This window comes from Rhinoraja longicauda, chromosome 38 (assembly GCF_053455715.1).
Source record: "Rhinoraja longicauda isolate Sanriku21f chromosome 38, sRhiLon1.1, whole genome shotgun sequence".
NCBI lineage: Eukaryota > Metazoa > Chordata > Chondrichthyes > Rajiformes > Arhynchobatidae > Rhinoraja > Rhinoraja longicauda.
The window spans coordinates 195,038-212,882 of NC_135990.1; the positions used below are offsets into that span (position 1 = coordinate 195,038).

Sequence of the window (17,845 nt, forward strand, 5' to 3'; positions counted from 1 at the left end):
ATGTTTCGGATCGAGACCCTTCTTCAGACTGCAGTCTGGCTACCCGACAGTGCTCGGTGCAAGCCTGGGTTCGCTAACTTGGGCACCTTGCTACGGCAAAGATCTGCCAGAATGAAAATTGGTGCAGAGCTTTAGGAAGTCATTCAGGTGGAAAGTGAAATGTTTGCATTGGTTCAGGGTGAGGTTTGGGATTGCTGGCTGCAGAATAAGTTTCTATTTTTACTAAAGTATTTTGGAAACGCAGGGGAGGAATCGTTGGGAGGGCATCTGTTAGTTTTTCATTTCGGCTGTATTTGTGAGTGATGTGGGATAAAGTGACAACATCCCTTTTGTTTCTAATGTCTGCTTCTAGAAAGTTCTCGATACTGATGTGATCTTTACAATACTGCTTTCCCTTTTACTCTCCTCAGTCTCACCTGAATTTTCTGTGTCAGTGATGGCAACAATATCATAGATCCCTGGGTAACTGAAGCTTTGAGTTAATCTACATTATTAGTTATACTTGTACAGTTTAACTCTGAGCTACTCGCTAGTTCTGCCAGCTGGACTTTGTGACTCCTCCTCTATCTCTTCATCTGAGCCTCCGACTCCAAAGCTTCTCCAAGGCTTGGACCAACATGGACCGTGACACCCTTCCTCTTCAGACACCAGGGAGGCAGTGTACCAACCTGGGGTATCTCTCAGAGCCACAGCAAAGCCCTGACACCCCCACTCATGACAGAATCTCTTCCCCTCACTCTCCCTCTTGTTCCCCCCCTCCCTGTGAGCAGCGGCCTGGGCAGTTGCTGCCGTCTCCCCCATTGTATACTCATTAGTGAGGGAGCCTCTCGGTGACTGCTGCCCCTCCCCCTCGCTGACTGCTGCCCCATCCCTCCCTCCCCCGCGCTGACTGCTGCCCCTCCCCCTCGCTGACTGCTGCCCCTCCCTCCCTCCCCCTCGCTGACTGCTGCCCCTCCACCTCCCTCCCTCCCCCGCGCTGACTGCTGCCCCTCCACCTCCCTCCCTCCCCCTCACTGACTGCTGCCCCTCCCCCTCCCTCCCTCCCCCTCACTGACTGCTGCCCCTCCACTTGCAATTTGATCGATTTGAACCTTTCTACAAGGGAAGGGTTCAGGGTTGACCATCAGAACAAGTAATTGGCCCAGTTTTGTGAGGAGCAGGAACTAACATCAAGGGGGGGCAGTGGGTGGTGGGAGCCCGGCACGGGAGGCAGAAGCTGTGCTCCTGAGTTGGTGTAAGAGCGACGTGACAAAGCAAGGGAATTAAAGATGTCAGCTGTTCGCAAGCCTTTGGTGGTAATTTTTATTTAGTATGAAAAGCTTCAGTGCGTTTTCCATCCGTCTCAATGATCACATTGTGCGCCCAGGACTGACCCGGTGACCATGACCTTCTGCACCAACCAGTCACCCTACAACCGAGGACGAGACTCTGACCTCTACCCTCTCGGCCCCAAGTGGAGTAACGTGAGCACGGCATGACCAGACATCCAACCCCAGCCCGACCCCCGTACCAGCTACACCGCCCCGTACCAGCCCGACTTTGCTATACCAGCCAAGCCCCTGTACCAGCTCGACCTCGCTGTGCGACTCAGTACTTGTCTCCGTGTCAGCTCTGGAGGATTTGTCAAATGTTGTTTAGATGATTCATTGCAAGTTGGGGGGGGGGGTGGTGTTGGGGGGAATGGGAGGTGGTGGGGGGAGTGGGAGGTGGTGGGGGGAGTGGGTGGTGTTGGAGAGAGTGGGAGGTGGTGGGGGGGTGGTGTTGGGGGGAGAGGGAGGTGTTGGGGGGAGAGGGAGGTGTTGGGGGGAGGGTGTTTAGTTTCGAGATACAGCGCGGAAACAGGCCCTTCAGCCCACTGAGTCCGCGCCGACCAGCGATCCCCGCATATTAACACTATCCTACACACACTAGGGACAATTTTTACATTTACCAAACCAATTAACCTACAAACCTGCACGTCTTTGGAGTGTGGGAGGAAACCGAAGATCTCAGTGAAAACCCACGCAGGTCACGGGGAGAACGTACAAACTCCGTACAGACAGTACCCGTAGTTGGGATCGAACCTGGGTCTCCGGTGCGGCATTCGCTGTAAGTAGCAGCAACTCTACTGCTATGCCACCATGTCGCCCACAAATGACTTGATGGGCCGAATGGTCTAATTCTGCTCCTATCATCTATGACCTTATGTACCAGCACTGCGAATAGATGATTGCTGTTCCTGCACAATAAACGATCTCTGTACTTACATTGCACAGTCAGTGAGTTTCTGCTCGGATGAGACAGTTGGGTAACTGACTGCAGGTGAGGTCTTGCCCGTGATGTTTGAGCGCTGGGGTCAGGGACAGAACAGAAGTATATGTCAGCGTGCCACCCCGCAGAGTTCTGCTGTGTGAGGCTGACGATGGTATATCAGCAGGGGTGACCCAGGTTAAGGTGGGTGTCGTTCCGTCACACGTGGTGTTGAAGGAGCAGGTCACGTTCACAGGCTGCCCTGCCACCATTTTAGCAGGGAATATCGTGGAGTGGGAGGTGTTGCGGGACTGGCACTGGCTTCAGCCGAGCTCCAGGCTGCGTGTTCCCACCACACTCACGTGGCAAACCTCGACGGCGGCCCCCAGCTTCTGCAGCCGATGCAGCCAGACCCTCTGCTTGGGCGACAACTGGTCACTCGGGCCTTTCACTTCCACCAACTGGGAGACAAGAGAAAGTAAACGTTTGGGTCAGAGGCAGGAAGTCAGGAACTGCCATTCATGTCACAGTGCCTGACTGAGATGTGCTGTAAACCGTGGAGAGATTCCCCCCTCCCCCCCTCACCTCCCCCCCCTCACCTTCTCCCCCTCCTCCTCCTCTCCCCTCTCACCTTGTACTGGAGCCTCTCGCTGTTCCACACCACCAGGTCGGGCAGACCTCCACGACCCTGCCTTGGGTCCTCAGCTAGGATCCGACAGATGTCACTCAGGAACAGACCACCCAGGCAGCTCACCAGGCTCTGAAACGTCGCACAAATAAACAGAGTGAGCCCACAATCTGTCCCTGCATCAACAGTAAGACTGGGTGCAATGGCGGGCGAGCAAACCCTCATCAATGGGATAGTGTAGTCAGACGCAGCTCCCTGCAGCAACACAACTTGCCAGTCGTTCTCCCTCATGTCCTTGCTGGCTCCTGCCACCAAAATTTACAAAGACAGGCTTTGGAGTGTTTTGGAGTTCACCATCACTGCCAGTCTGACTGCAATCAGCTCTGGATCAGAACTGTCCGGTGCAGGGCAGGGCAGGGTTCACCCGCTCCACAGTCAGCCAGTGGGCCACACAGCTGTAACTGTAGCTCCACTGTTCAGTCTGCAATGAACAGTTTCCTCCCATTCCTCCTGCCTCACCTTTGAGCTGAAATCCCCAGAACCATTACTGGGAAATCTTCCCCACCTTCATATCCCACAGGTAAGTGACAAGAAATGGAGATTGAGCTGTCACCCACTTTGTGTTCCAAGGGTGCTGGGAACTGCAGGCTCCCCTCTGCTTCACCCCCCACTCCTTGTCCCTCCACCGTTACCCCAGGCACGGTCGTGCACACTTCACCACACTACTACTGCGCTCCACTACTGCGCTCTACTGCTATGCTTCACCACACTACTACTGCGCTACACCACGCTACTACTGCGCTTCGATTTATTCACAAAATGCTGGAGTAACTCAGCAGGTCAGGCAGCATCTCGGGAGAGAAGGAATGGGTGACGTTTCGGGTCGAGACCCTTCTTCAGGTCGAGGCCCTTCTACTACTGCGCTTCATTGTTCTTTCATGTTTCATGCTTTTGCCTGTCTATTACTTCCTCACTGCCACATATTCAAGCTTGTGTTAATCAGACTTTATCTTGAACACGGATGTAAGGGTAACCGTGGTGACCCCATTGCTGTCCCACCAGGGTCTGGGCCGTGTCACCACCACTCACTGCTCTCTCCCCTTAAACCAACTTCCTATCCATGCTCTACACTCAATCCTTTTTAGCTCACTAGTCTTTCCAATTGACATCTCGCAATCCATATTGATAACAGCATCTTCGCTGACAATTAGAATTTGTCATTAAACATGATTTCCCTCCAATAAAAGTCCAATAAATAGCAAACTCAAATTCTCCAAAGCCCCTGTTTCGGATCTGATGTGACTGTATAATTGATACAGTAATAGTAATCTACTGTATAACTACACAACTACACTGTATAATCGATGCAGTACGTGTGTGTTGTAATCTACTGTACAACCTACACTACAGATCTGACTGGAACAATAACAGGGAGGTGGAATGTGGATGTAAACAGTGTGTGTGGTTCTGGCTGGGATGAGAAGCCACTGACCTGGGCCTGCTGAATGGAACGGAAGATCTCCCAGTTCACCAAGGCAGTGGCTGTGTCTTTGTGAGTGTTCCACACGTCAGCCATGAGTGTGTGGAGAGTGTCCGTGGAAGCTTCTTGCAGGAGCCGGAGCCTCGATTCAATGGGCTCCGACCTGTTCCGGTAGAAGCAGTCTGTGTACAGATCCAGAGGATGGGTCTAGGACACAAACACAGTTACACGTCAACCATGCAAGCTGGGCCCGGCCCTGCTGTCCCGACCCACAGTAGAACCATTGGCTAAATCTCTGCACACAGCAGATATGGCACCAGGGAAGTTGAGGAACCAAGACCGAGTTTCCTGCTCCCCACGAGTTACGCAGGCTGCTGAATAATGGGGGAAATAAGGAACTGCAGATGCCGGTTTACACAGATACAAAGTGCTGGAGTAACTCAGCGTGTCAGGCAGCATCTCTGGAGAACATGTCTGAAGAAGGATTCCAACCTGAAACATCCAGAGATAACAGTATAACAGGTATAACAGAGCTTTATTGCCTGACCCACTGGGGTACTCTCACACTTTGTATCCACTCATTCGAGAGTTTGGTGAAGCCTGCTCCCTAAACATGGAATTTTAAGTAATTATCCAATTTGCTTTAAAAGGTTATTTAAATACGGAATCCCGAAGAAAATTTGAATCTGCTGTGATTTGCAGTGAGGATCCACAGGTCCTGCTTAGAGTGTCTGTCACTCAGAACGACAGCCAGTACCTGAAACGGATTCCGGAAAACATCCGGTATTCCCGGCAGGAAGATGATCTCCCAGAAGAGAAGGCCGAATAGTGTGAGGTACGTGGCCCCTTCTCCATGGATCCCTGTGTGGAGACAGCGACAGATTACTGCAGAGTCCTGGCAATTCCCCAACCAGACAAGCGCCATTGTTGCGGCCATTACCCTGATCAAAGCCCAGCTGCCGGTAGTGGGCCAGGGACAGCATCTCCACCGAGCAGACCGCCGCACAAACATACTCCTCCTCCAGCAGGAAGCGGGCAGTGCCCATTCCCGGGCAGGGTCTGCCCTTTATTGTCACCTGCAAAGAACAAAGGTCAAATTCAGAAAGGCCTCAGACTCTGCCAAATGGCCAGTGGCCAGAGGTGAGCCAGGGGAGACTGCTGCCAGTGCAACACAGGGAGGGAGAGTGGCTGTAATCGGCCGTAATCTGGAGCAGGCCAGAGGCCTAGGCACCTGAACAGTGTCTTTCCCCCTGAACCAGGTACATAGTCGCACCTGAACTTGGCACAGTCACACCTGACTGAGAGAGGAGAGCACTGAGAGGGATGGAGTTACACAGCAAAGCAACAGAGCTAGTCCCACCTGCCTGTGGTTGGCCTGTGTCCTTCTGAACCTGCCCTATGCATGTACCTGCCATTATCCATGTACCTGAACTATCCATGTACCTGTCCAAACATCTGTGAACACTTATTGTAGCTGCCTCTACCACTTCCTCTGGCACTGGTTCCATTTACCCACCACCCTCTTGTGAAAGTTGCCCCTTAGTTACCTTTAAATCTTTCCCCTCTCACCGTAAACCTCTGCCCTCTAGTTTTAGACTTCCCTTCCCTGGGGAAAAGACTGAGTATCTCTGACTCTCATCATGTTATTAACCTCAATAAGGTCACCTTTGCTCCGAGGAAAACTATCCCAGCCTCTCCGGTCACTCTTTAAATCTCAGCTCTGCTCTCGGGAACAGTCTTGTGAATCTTCTCTTCCCCCTCTCTGGTTCAATCACCTGCTTCCTGTAGCAATGCCGACCAGAACTGCTCACAACACAGCAGGTGTGATCTCACCAACGCCGTGTCACATGATGTCCACTCATGTTGCCTAATGACGTGTGGGAATGAGTGACGGTCTGACCCCAATGACCACTGCCACACGCAGGCCGACCAGGCTCTGGACCGAACACTGACCAATGACGATAAATGGCAGGAACGGGGCACTGGACTCTTCCTCTCAGCCCGGCTCGAGATTTGAAGCATTTAAAGGAAAGGAGACAAAGGAGTTATGAGAACACACAACCTCTCCTACAAAGAAGGTGTCGACAGTGTGCAGATAAATAAAGAAGTAAAGGAGTGGAGCGATCGTACTGTGTGACGGCAGCTCCTCATCTGGGCCAGCAGGCAGGTAGTCGCCACTCTGGTGCCCATCACCAAGGTCTAGAGCGGCAACACGACTTCCCGACCTCCACCCATCACCAGGATCAATGAAGGCAGGCACCCCACCCTCTCTATTGCCCCAGGGACCACAGTCTTGCCCCAGGGGCCACAGTCTTGCCCCAGGGGCCACAGTCTTGCCCCAGGGACCACAGTCTTGCCCCAGGGACCACAGTCTTGCCCCAGGGACCACAGTCTTGCCCCAGGGACCACAGTCTTGCCCCAGGGACCACAGTCTTGCCCCAGGGGCCACAGTCTTGCCCCAGGGGCCACAGTCTTGCCCCAGGGGCCCCAGGGTCGGTGTGTGCGGTGCCACCCACTACTCACGTGCGGCACAGCGTCCACAGGTACGATGGGCAGCTCCTGGAGGAGGTGGTGCCACTGTTTGCAGCTCGGGGAGTCGTGCATGCGCTGTGCCCGCTGTTGCAGTGCCAGTCGGTGTCCGGCATGCACCCGCGCATCTGCCAGCGCTTCCCTCACGCACGCCACGGCCTGCAGCAAAGTCACAAACGCCGGCTCAGTGGCAGCAGACGAGCTGTGAACCACCGCGTTCCCGGTGGAGCCGGGCCCAGCCGGCCTCGTGGGTTAGTGAGGATGCAGCAACACCTCAGTAACCTCGGCAAAGTATGATGTTGTGGGAATCACTGAGACATGGTTACAAGAGGAGTAATATTCAGGGAGCTGAATATTCAGGGGTACACAACGTACAGAAAAAACAGGCAGGTGGGGAGAGGGGGCGGGGTAGCTCTGTTGGTGAGGAATGATATTCACTCCCTTGCAAGGAGTGACATAGAATCAGGAGATGTAGAATCAGTATGGATAGAGATGAGGAATTGTAAGGGTAAAAAGACCCTAATGGGAGTCATCTAAAGGCCCCCAAACAGTAGCCTCGACATAGGGTGCAAGTTGAATCAGGAGCTATAATTGGCATGTCAGAAATGTAATGCTACGGTGGTCATGGGAGATTTCAACATGCAGGTAGACTGGGAAAATCAGGTTGGTAATGGACCCCAGGAAAAGGAGTTTGTGGATTGCCTTCGAGATGGATTCTTAGAACAGCTTGTACTGGAGCCTACCAGGGAGAAGGCAATTCTGGATTTAGTGTTATGTAATGAACCTGACCTGATAAGGGGACTTGAGGTAAATGAGCCATTAGGAGGCAGTGATCACAATATAAGAAGTTTTACTCTACAAATTGAGAGGGAGAAGGGAAAATCGGAGGAGTCAGTATTACAGTATAGCAATGGGGATTACAGAGGCATGAGGCAGGAGCTGGCCAAAATTGACTGGAAGGAGGCCCTAGCAGGGAAGACTGTGGAACAGCAATGGCAGGTATTCCTGGGAATAATGCAGAAGTTGCAGGATCAATTTATCCCAAAGAGGAGGAAAGATTCTAAGGGGAGTAAGAGGCACCCGTGGCTGACAAGGGAAGTCAAGGACAGCATAAAAATAAAAGGGAAGTATAACATAGCAAAGAAGAGTGGGAAGCCAGAGGATTAGGACTCTTTTAAAGAGCAACAGAAGATAACTAAAAAGGCAATACGGGGAGAAAAGATGAGGTACGAGAGTGAACTAGCCAATAATATAAAGGAGGATAGTAAAAGCTTTTTTAGGTATGTGAAGAGGAAAAAAATAGTCAAGGCAAATGCGGGTCCCTTGAAGACAGAAGCAGGGGAATTTATTATGGGGAACAAGGAAATGGCAGACGAGTTGAACCGGTACTTTGGATCAGTCTTCACTAAGGAGGATACAAACAATCTCCCAGATGTTCTAGTGGCCAGAGATCCTAGGGTGACAGAGGAACTGGAGGAAATCCACATTAGGCAGGAAAAAGTTTTGGGTAGACTGATGGGACTGAAGGCTGATAAATCCCCAGGGCCTGATGGTCTGCATCCCATGGTGCTTAAGGAGGTGGCTTTAGAAATTGTGGACGCATTAGTGATTATTTTCCAATGTTCTATAGATTCCGGGTCAGTTCCTGTGGATTGGAGGGTAGCTAATGTTATCCCACTTTTCAAGAAAGGAGGGAGAGAGCAAACGTGAAATTATAGACCAGTTAGTCTGACATCAGTGGTGGGGAAGATGCTGGAGTCAATTATAAAAGACGAAATTGCGGACCATTTGGATAGCAGTAACGGGATCATATCATATCATATATATACAGCCGGAAACAGGCCTTTTCGGCCCTCCAAGTCCGTGCCGCCCAGTGATCCCCGTACATTTTTTAACACTATCCTACACCCACTAGGGACAATTTTTTTAACATTTACCCAGCCAATTAACCTACATACCTGTACGTCTTTGGAGTGTGGGAGGAAACCGAAGATCTCGGAGAAAACCCACGCAGGTCACGGGGAGAACGTACAAACTCCTTACAGTGCAGCACCCGTAGTCAGGATCGAACCTGTGTCTCCGGCGCTGCATTCGCTGTAAAGCAGCAACTCTACCGCTGCGCTACCGTGCCGCCCTATTCCGAGTCAGCATGGATTTACGAAGGGGAAATCGTGCTTGACTAATCTACTGGAATTTTTTGAGGATGTAACTAGGAAAATTGACAGGGGAGAGTCGGTGGATGTGGTGTACATCGACTTTCAGAAAGCCTTCGACAAGGTCCCACATAGATTGGTGGGCAAAATTAGAGCACATGGTATTGGAGGTAGGGTACTGACATGGATAGAAAGTTGGTTGACAGACAGAAAGCAAAGAGTGGGGATAAATGGGTCCCTTTCAGAATGGCAGGCAGTGACTAGTGGGGTACCACAAGGTCCAGAACAAGGGGCCACAGTTTAAGAATAAGGGGTCAGCCATTTAGAACAGAGATGAGGAAAAAAAAATTCAGTCAGAGAGTTGTGAATCTGTGGAATTCTCTGCCTCAGAAGGCAGTGGAGGCCAATTCTCTGAATACATTCAAGAGAGAGCTAGATAGAGCTCTTAAGGATAGCGGAGTCAGGGGGTATGGGGAGAAGGCAGGAACGGGGTACTGATTGAGAATGATCAGCCATGATCACATTGAATGGCGGTGCTGGCTCGAAGGGCCGAATGGCCTCCTCCTGCACCTATTGTAAAAAAATATATACTTTTTAAAAACCAGGGGCCCGTCGGCACGGCACCATTACTGGGGGTTAACAGGGTTACTGGAGTTACCGGGTTGCCGTGGTTACGGAGATACCAGGGTTGCCGTGGTTATGGAGTTGCCGTGGCTACTGGGTTGCCGCAGTTACGGCGTTGCCACGGTTATGGGGTTACCAGGATTGCCGTGGTTACGAAGTTGCCGTGGTTACGGGGTTGCCGCGGTTACCTGCTCCGGCTGTCTCAGATGCTGCTGCAGGTTGAGTGACAGCCGGTCCCACCAGTGGCCGCGGCTGCCTGGGCAGAAGTCGCTCTGGTCCAGGAGGTCCCTCAACTCCGCCACCGCCTCCTGGCAACAACATGGGCATTGGGCAGCGGCACTGAGCCCAGCACAACACAGCCCCCCTCCCCCACCTCCACCCCCATCTCCCCTCCTCCCTATCTCCCCCCCAGCCATGCTAATCACCGTTCTCCATAAACCCCTCAGATCTTCCACAATAAACACAGGCAACCTGGACCCCAGTCCTGCCCCCCCCCCCCCCTCCCCCCGTGGTGTTCGGCACTGCTGCCAGGCTCCGTCCTCACCGTGTACATGTGCAGCCGCTGGAGAACCTCCACCCCTCTGCAGCGGATGCTGGTGTAGACCCAGCCGGCGGTGAAGCATCGCAGGTAGACCGGCAGCTGCCGCCAAAACCTGTAATCACCGCACGGTTCAGCCGTCACTGCGGGGAGCAAGTCCCAGAACGCAGGGTCAAACCCACCGCTCCCCACCCACCCCCCCCTCACCCCCACCCCACCCCCACACTCACCCTCACCCCACTGCATCCTAACCTCACTGCACCAAGCACCCTCACTTAAAATCCCGGCAGTCTCCACCCCACTCTCACCCCCACAAACACGGCCTCGCTGTTACCGCCAGTCTCACCCCCCACCCCCACAGCACCAAGCACGGCCTCACTAACAGCCGCAATGGCTGCCGGGTGGGCTGGTGCAACAGGCAGAGTGGATGTGGAGAGGATGTTTCCGCTAGTGGGAGAGTCTAGGACTAGAGGTCATAGCCTCAGAAATAATGGACGCTCTTTTAGGAAGGAGATGAGGAGAAATTTCTCTAGTCAGAGGGTGGTAAATCTGTGGGATTCCTTGCCACAGACAGCTGTAGTCAATGGATATATTTAAGGCAGAGATAGATGGTTTCTTGATTAGTACGGGGGTCTGGGTTATGGGGAGAGGGCAGGAGAATGGGGTTAGGAGGAGAGATAGATCAGCCTTGATTGAATGGCGCAGTGGACTTGATGGGCCGAATGGCCTAATTCTGCTCCTCTCATTTATGACCTTGTGGAGCTTCAGCCCACATGTGCCCACCCCAGTTGGCACTTGCAAAGGCAGCGTTCTCCTGAAACATCTAACAGGAATTTGGTCACCTATCCAATCCCTTCACTCCTCCCTCTCTCTGCGAGACATCGAGAGCTTTAATTTAGTCAATTTTCAACAATTAATCAATGTATGAAAGTGAGGTGTGTTAGTTGGAACTGTTCCTCCAACCCACCACCTCCACCAACTAGTGTTTCCCTTCCCTTGACGGCTCGTGGCCACACCTGTGGGTTTGCCAGGTGCTTCCACAGGAGCTGTAGGTAGTTCCTGGGCTGGGGAGGCTGGAGCAGAGTTGCCACTGCCAGAGCAGGCTGGCTACAGGGATACAGGGCCTGTGTCGAGCCGTCCTTACCGGAGGTCACTGTTGTCCAGGTGGTTCCACGTCTCCTTGGCTGTTTGATAAATCTGTAGAGCAACTTCCCAGTGCTTGGTGGCCATTGCTACTCCCAGCTCTGTCAGCGTGTGACGGGCTGCCTCATACCTGCAAAACAACACTGTCAGTCACCACATCCCCCTCAATCATAGACACAGGCCATTCAGCCCATCATTTAGCAGCTGTAACTAATCTGCCCCCCACCAGCAATGCTGTTGAAACCACAGGGCTGTTCACACACGTCTCAGTGGCAACCAACTGTAACGACAACTGAATTAGGTCTCGCCTCAGCTTCTGCGTTCCAAAGACAATCCTAGTTTATCAAATCCAACATCGCTACAATTCTCTAATCCGTCAACCATTGTAAATCTTTGCGGTGAAGAGCAGACTTCTCCTGGTTTACTCCATTTCTCGCATAATAAAGGAAACACCCAGCGAGTCTCTGTAATTATTGCCACTGCACTGCTCAGGATCTGTGAATGTACACCCCAATATCACCACTCTTTGTACCACTCCCATTTCTCATATCCTCTCTTGCACCTGCCCCAATGCATTTTCTACTAGTGAACGATTTGGACTCACGTTTAGGAAGAGATTTAACAAAATACGCAGCTCACACCTCAGAAGTGAGAATGAAGCAAGGAATATAATGATTGCAAGAGGCTCCACCACCAATAGATCCAATAATCAGCCCATATATTCAGTTATCTGCCCTAAATTAGGATGATCCCTGGGTCAGTGCCCGCAGAGGCAGCGTTCCTGTGGTTCTTCTGTGACCTTGTGACTGGATGTAGGTGTTCCCTTACCTGAGCAAGTCCTCTCTGTTCTGGAAGATCTTGGCCTCCCTGTGGATGGTGTAGTGTGGGAAGGTCAGCCGGCCCATATTGACCAGCAGCAATGTGGACAACTGGTTCTGACCAGCGCAGGCCGCATCCTCCACGTCCATCGGCTCCGTCAGGGAGTAAAGCAGCAGCACTCGTGAGAAGACAGCGCGGGCGGCCATCAATAGGCGCACACAGGGCCCAACCATCTCCTTTATCCTGACAACACAAGGCCCAGAAAACACACTCACAAAGCGTTAGTGCCACCGCCCCCAGCCCCCCCCCCTCTGCACCCTGTGCCAGGCCCTACCTTGCCCACGAGCCCAGGCCACCAACCAGCTGAAGAGCCAGGTTACAGTGCAGTGAATGATGCCTGACCATGGCTGGCACCAGGCCGGGCACTGCCCGTCTGTGTCGGGCCCACACCAAGTAAACCACAAGAACTGGTCGGGGGGCACTGCGCCTGGCAACACCACGCCTGGCAGCACCGCGAGATTATCCCTGACTGGACAGCAGGCGGCAGAACCAGCGACCACCCTACAGGCTGCCGGTGAACAATTGCTGCAGCTTCCACCCCTGCAGCACCATGGGCACCAGTGCTGGTGCAGCGCACACCGCAACGCTCTCCCCCCCAGTACCCAGCTCCCCCTCCCCAGTACCCAGCCCCCCCCCCCCCCAGTACACAGCTCCAGCTCCCCGTGCCAGCTCCCCCCCAGTACCCAGCTCCCCCCCCAGTACTGAAGGGTCTCGACCCGAAACGTCACCCATTCCTTCTCTCCCGAGATGCTGCCTGACCTGCTGAGTTACTCCAGCATTTTGTGAATCCCCCCCAGTACCCAGCTCCCCCCCCCCAGTACCCAGCTCCCCCCCAGTACCCAGCTCCCCCCCCCCAGTACCCAGCTCCAGCTCCCCCCCCAGTACCCAGTGCCCGCTCCCCCCCCAGTACCCAGCTCCAGCTCCCCCCAGTACCCAGTGCCCGCTCCCCCCCCAGTACCCAGTGCCAGCTCCCCCCCCAGTACCCGGCTCCAGCTCCCCCCCCCCAGTACCCAGTGCCCGCTCCCCCCCCCAGTACCCAGCTCCAGCTCCCCCCCCCCCCCCCAGTACCCAGTTCCAGCTCTCCCCCCCCCCCCAGTACCCAGAGCCAGCTCCCCCCCAGTACCCAGCTCCCCCCTCAGTACCCGGTGCCAGTGTGAGTGGGAGCACCTGGTCAGGATGGCAGACGCAGGACTACGATTCACGCTGAAGATCGACTGCTGCTTGGCCAGGCTCAGCAATGCCCCAATCATCTCCGCCCTCTGACCCTGGGCCCGCAAATGGAAGTGTCTGGCCAGCAGTTTGAGTTCAGGAGCCGTCAGCAGGTCTAGGCCGTGGGAAACATCGTGTAGCTCGGCCCCTGGGGAGGGAAAGGACACGGTCAGACAGCGAGGTCCAGCGATCGCAGGCTGGCCACGGCCGGGACTGTAACCCAGAGCCCCGAGAACAGGCCCGGAGCCCAGGCCCCGGGCATCAAGCACCCGCCTGAAGTACAAGCCCAGGCCCCGGGCATCAAGCACAGGCCCGAAGTACAAGCCCAGGGCCCAGGCCTGGAGCCCCGAGCTCAGACCCCAAACTGCACTGAGTGGAGAGAAGAGGTAGCTCATGAAGTGATAGGTAACAATAGCCTTTCACTGAACCCCGGCACACGTGACAATAAACTAAACTGACCTGAAGATAAAGGAGGGGGAATGGTGTAACAGAAGCACGAGGTGCCCTGTGGATAGAGTGGGGTGATGGGGAGGTGAACCAGTAGGTGCGAACAATGCTGCCTGTGTGCTGATCATGGGATCACTGGGGAGAGCGATGGCAAGTGGAAGCAGAACCAAATGGGGACTGTGGGAGAAATGTGTGTGGGTGGGGCCAGGAGAGGGGGGCAATGAACATGGGAAACGAGGGGGTTGGAAATGGAAGAGTGGAGGGGCTGCAAGGATGGTGGAGGAATGGGGGAGGGTAAATGTAATGTTCAGGCACACGACCCAGGCAGAATATTAGAGGTTTGTCTAGTTAGCATTGGGCTTCACTCTGGCGATGGAGAAGGCTGAGGATGGACAGGACATTGTGGGGACGGGGAGAGCTGTAAACAAGAGCTGGAATGGCCATTATGGTCACAGGTCCCCTTTACCCCCCCCCCCCCCATATCCACCAATCACCTGCGGCCCGTCTCACTCCTCACCCTCTCCTCTTTATTCCACCGATTCCCCTTCTCCACTCTGTCCTGATGTTTCAACCATTCCGTTACCTCCAGCAGTACTGTACTCAAGGGGTCCGTACCTGTCTGAACCAGGCCAGCCAGGGCCAGCTCATCGATGACGGGCATCAGATCCAGGCACACCTCAGCATAATGCAGTCTGTTCACCTTTAACCAATTCAGCTTCCGTTGGAAAAGCCTGACATAGAGTTTCTGAGCAGGAGCTGAGGACACAAGAGAGCACACAGTGACTTCAACGAAGGAAGACCAGTAAAGGAGTCCTGGATGTGAGGATATGGCAGAGGAACTGAACATAACACAGACACAGCAAAAACTTGCAGAAATATCCAAGAACCAGAGTCCGTGCAAATGAGGAAATAAAATGATTACATAATAGTGAAGATAACGTGAATGAAGCTGAAAACTTATACCTCTGCCGGTTCTGACAATCTGGACACAACATTTTGAACCAGGGGATGCTGTGGTTAAAATCTCCCACGATCCCATAAACTGCAGTGTGACAGCTGCAGACTGGAGGGTCGGAAACATGACAGTGGAGGGAGGAAGAAACATGAAACCAGTGAGTGAGCTTGGTCTCAGTGGAAGAGAATAATGCTCAAATCCACAATAAAGGACATTAGAACAACACTTCAAAAATAATTATGCAGCCAATGTATGCACTATTCATTGTGGATTTATGAATAGAAAATCAATTTGGGTTTGTTTGAGGAGTCTTTTGCACAGATTAGAGCAAAGGAACCAGAGGACATAGGTTTAAGGTGAGGGGGAAAAAATGTAATTGGAACCTGAGGGGTAACTGTTTTTACATATAGGATGGTGGGTCTATGGAACAAACTGCCGGAGGAGGTATTTGAGGCAGGTACTATCGAAACATTTAAAAGACATAGTAAAGGTTTAGTGGGTCATGTAGGATTTGTGTAGATGGGGCCTGTTGGTCGGCGTGGGGAAGTTGGGCCAAAGGACCTGCTTCCACACTGTAGGATTCTATGACTCTAACTTAAAACATCGCTTGGCCATTCTCTCCACAGATGTTGCCTGACCCGTTGAGTTCCTCCAGAAAATTCCAGCACCTGCAGTTCCTTGTGTCTCCTGTGCATGTTTACATTTAACACAAGTCACTGTAATGTAACAAGCACGTGCAGCAAACTGTTAAGAAAGACAAACATAATATAGTCTTCATTGCGCGAGGATTTTAGTACAATTATATTCTAGGAGAGTCACACAGGATCTTGGCGAGACCACATCTACAGTACTTGGTTCCATTTTGGACCACTTACTTCAAGGATATAATTGCCATAAAATGCAGCAAAGACTCAGCAGACTGAGACTGCTGTACTGGACAGAGAGTAGGCTGGCATTCTCGTATAGAAAAATGAGAGGTGACCTCATTGGAAATGTACACATTTTATTCCGGTATATTTGGGGAGGATATGTGGAGGTGCGGGCAGTGTGGCGGGTGGAGGTGCGGGCACTGTGGAGGTGGGGGGGGTGGAGGTGCGGGCACTGTGGAGGTGGGAGGGAGGTGGAGGTGCGGTCAGTGTGGAGGTGGGGGGGGAGGTGCGGACACTGTGGAGGTGCGGGCAGTGTGAAGGTGGGGGGAGGTGCGGACACTGTGGAGGTGGGGGGCACTGTGGAGGTGCGGGCACTGTGGAGGTGGGGGGAGGTGGAGGTGCGGGCAGTGTGGAGGAGGGGGGGTGCGGGCACTGTGGAGGTGGGGGGAGGTGCGGACACTGTGGAGGGGGGCACTGTGGAGGTGGAGGTGCGGGCACTGTGGAGGTGGGGGGTGGAGGTGTGGGCACTGTGGAGGTGGGGGGAGCTGCGGGCACTGTGGAGGTGGGGGGTGGAGGTGCTGGCACCGTGGAGGTGGGGGGGGGGAGGTGCGGGCACTGTGGAGGTGGGGGGGAGGTGTGGGCACTGTGGGGGTGGGGGCACTGTGGAAATGCTGGCGCTATGGAGGTGGGGACACAGTGGAGGTGCGGGCACTGTGGAGGTGGGGGGGGAGGTGCGGGCACTGTGGAGGTGCGGGCACTGTGGAGGTGGGGGCACTGTGGAGGTGCGGGCACTGTGGGGGTGGGGGGTGGAGGTGCGGGCACTGTGGAGGTGGGGGTTGGAGGTGCGGGCACTGTGGAGGTGGGGGGTGGAGGTGCGGGCACTGTGGAGGTGGGGGGGGTGAGGTGCGGGCACTGTGGAGGTGCTGGGGGAGGCAGCGTGCTGGAGCAACAGCGGGCCGGGCCGGGCCGCGCCAGGGGCTGTGGGGACATTGGCCTCATTTACCCGAGAGCCGCCCGAAGGAGCCGATGCAGCGCCCGTCCTCCTCGTTCAACAGCTCGGCGTCCGGGCTCCGCAACACCGCGGCCACGACCCGCTGGAAGTTCACCAGGTAGTAGTGCGGGCAGGCGGCGTCCGCATCACCCGAGGCCCCGGGGGGCGCTCCCTCCCCCTCCCCGGCCCCAGGGGGCGCTCCCTCCCCATCCCCCTCCTCGGGGGGCGCTCCCTCCCCGGCCCCAAGGGGCGCTCCCTCCCCGGGGGGCGCTCCCTCCCCATCCCCCTCCTCGGGGGGCGCTCCCTCCCCGGCCCCAAGGGGCGCTCCCTCTCCCTCCCCCTCCCCGGGGGGCGCTCCCTCTCCCTCCCCGGGGGGCGCTCCCTCCCCATCCCCCTCCTCGGGGGGCGCTCCCTCCCCGGCCCCAAGGGGCGCTCCCTCTCCCTCCCCCTCCCCGGGGGGCGCTCCCTCTCCCTCCCCCTCCCCGGGGGGCGCTCCCTCTCCCTCCCCGGGGGGCTCCCTCCCCCCGCGATGTCGCCGCGACAACTTGTTCGGGCGGCGGGGGACGAGGGCGGGCGCGGGGTCGGGGTCGGGGCGGGGCGGCGGGGCCCGGGTGGGCGACGTCCCCGCGACCCGCGGCCGCTTCGGCGGCGGCATCGGCAGCAAAGATACTAGAGGAGCAGGATGGACCTCTCCGTCGAGGGCGCCTGTACCGGTGAAGGCCGCCATTTTAGTAAGCAAACCCTGCGGCTCGATCTGCTTCCGCCATTTTAGTAAGCAAACCCCGCCGCTCTCTCTGCCTCCGCCATTTTAGTAAGCAAACCCTGCTGCTCGCTCTGTCTCCGCCATTTTAATAAGCGAACCCTGTCGCTCGCTCTGCCTCGCGCAGTGTGATCAGTGTTTTGGGGGAACAGTATGTACTAAATCTAATTAAGCAAGTAAACTGATCCAGTATGAACGGAATGGATGATACCATTAAAATGCAGAATATATCTCATCTATCAACTCACATTGTTATTTTTCTTTTTAAATGTTTCTGCAAGTTTCTGCCTACTAAAATGGCGCCGTGACGTACTACGATGTTTATGGTTGAGTGGTCTATCTTGTTCCTCTAGTATCTATGGTCGGCAGCGCCCCTCTCGCGCTCACTGCCGCCCCCTGGCGGGCCCAGCG

At 54.7% G+C, this 17,845-nt stretch overlaps 1 protein-coding gene across 1 annotated transcript; it reads right to left on the reverse strand.

The window, feature by feature from the left end:
• Window positions 1-1,064: 1,064 nt before the first annotated feature.
• On the reverse strand, window positions 1,065-17,367 carry fan1 (FANCD2 and FANCI associated nuclease 1). The gene is made up of 14 exons (XM_078430042.1): window positions 17,168-17,367; window positions 16,687-16,852; window positions 14,475-14,615; window positions 13,371-13,560; window positions 12,153-12,386; window positions 11,326-11,454; window positions 10,188-10,296; window positions 9,832-9,951; window positions 6,861-7,025; window positions 5,278-5,413; window positions 5,095-5,198; window positions 4,350-4,544; window positions 2,861-2,989; window positions 1,065-2,690 (listed from the first exon to the last, which is right to left on the reverse strand). The coding sequence occupies exons 1-14, from the start codon at window positions 17,327-17,329 to the stop codon at window positions 2,553-2,555; spliced, it is 2,118 nt and encodes a 705-aa protein (XP_078286168.1). The 5' UTR covers window positions 17,330-17,367; the 3' UTR covers window positions 1,065-2,552.
• Between the last annotated feature and the right edge of the window lie 478 nt (window positions 17,368-17,845).

Excerpts from the sequence above, each read along its gene's own strand:
- fan1 (XM_078430042.1), bottom strand. The coding sequence starts at position 17,329 with ATGCCGCCGCCGAAGCGGCCGCGGGTCGCGGGGACGTCGCCCACCCGG. Across the intron at positions 10,297-11,325 it reads CTGGACAACAGTGACCTCCG|GTTTTGGCGGCAGCTGCCGG; the intron begins GTAAGGACGGCT and ends CGGTGATTACAG. Across the intron at positions 4,545-5,094 it reads TTTTCCGGAATCCGTTTCAG|ACCCATCCTCTGGATCTGTA; the intron begins GTACTGGCTGTC and ends TTTGTGTCCTAG.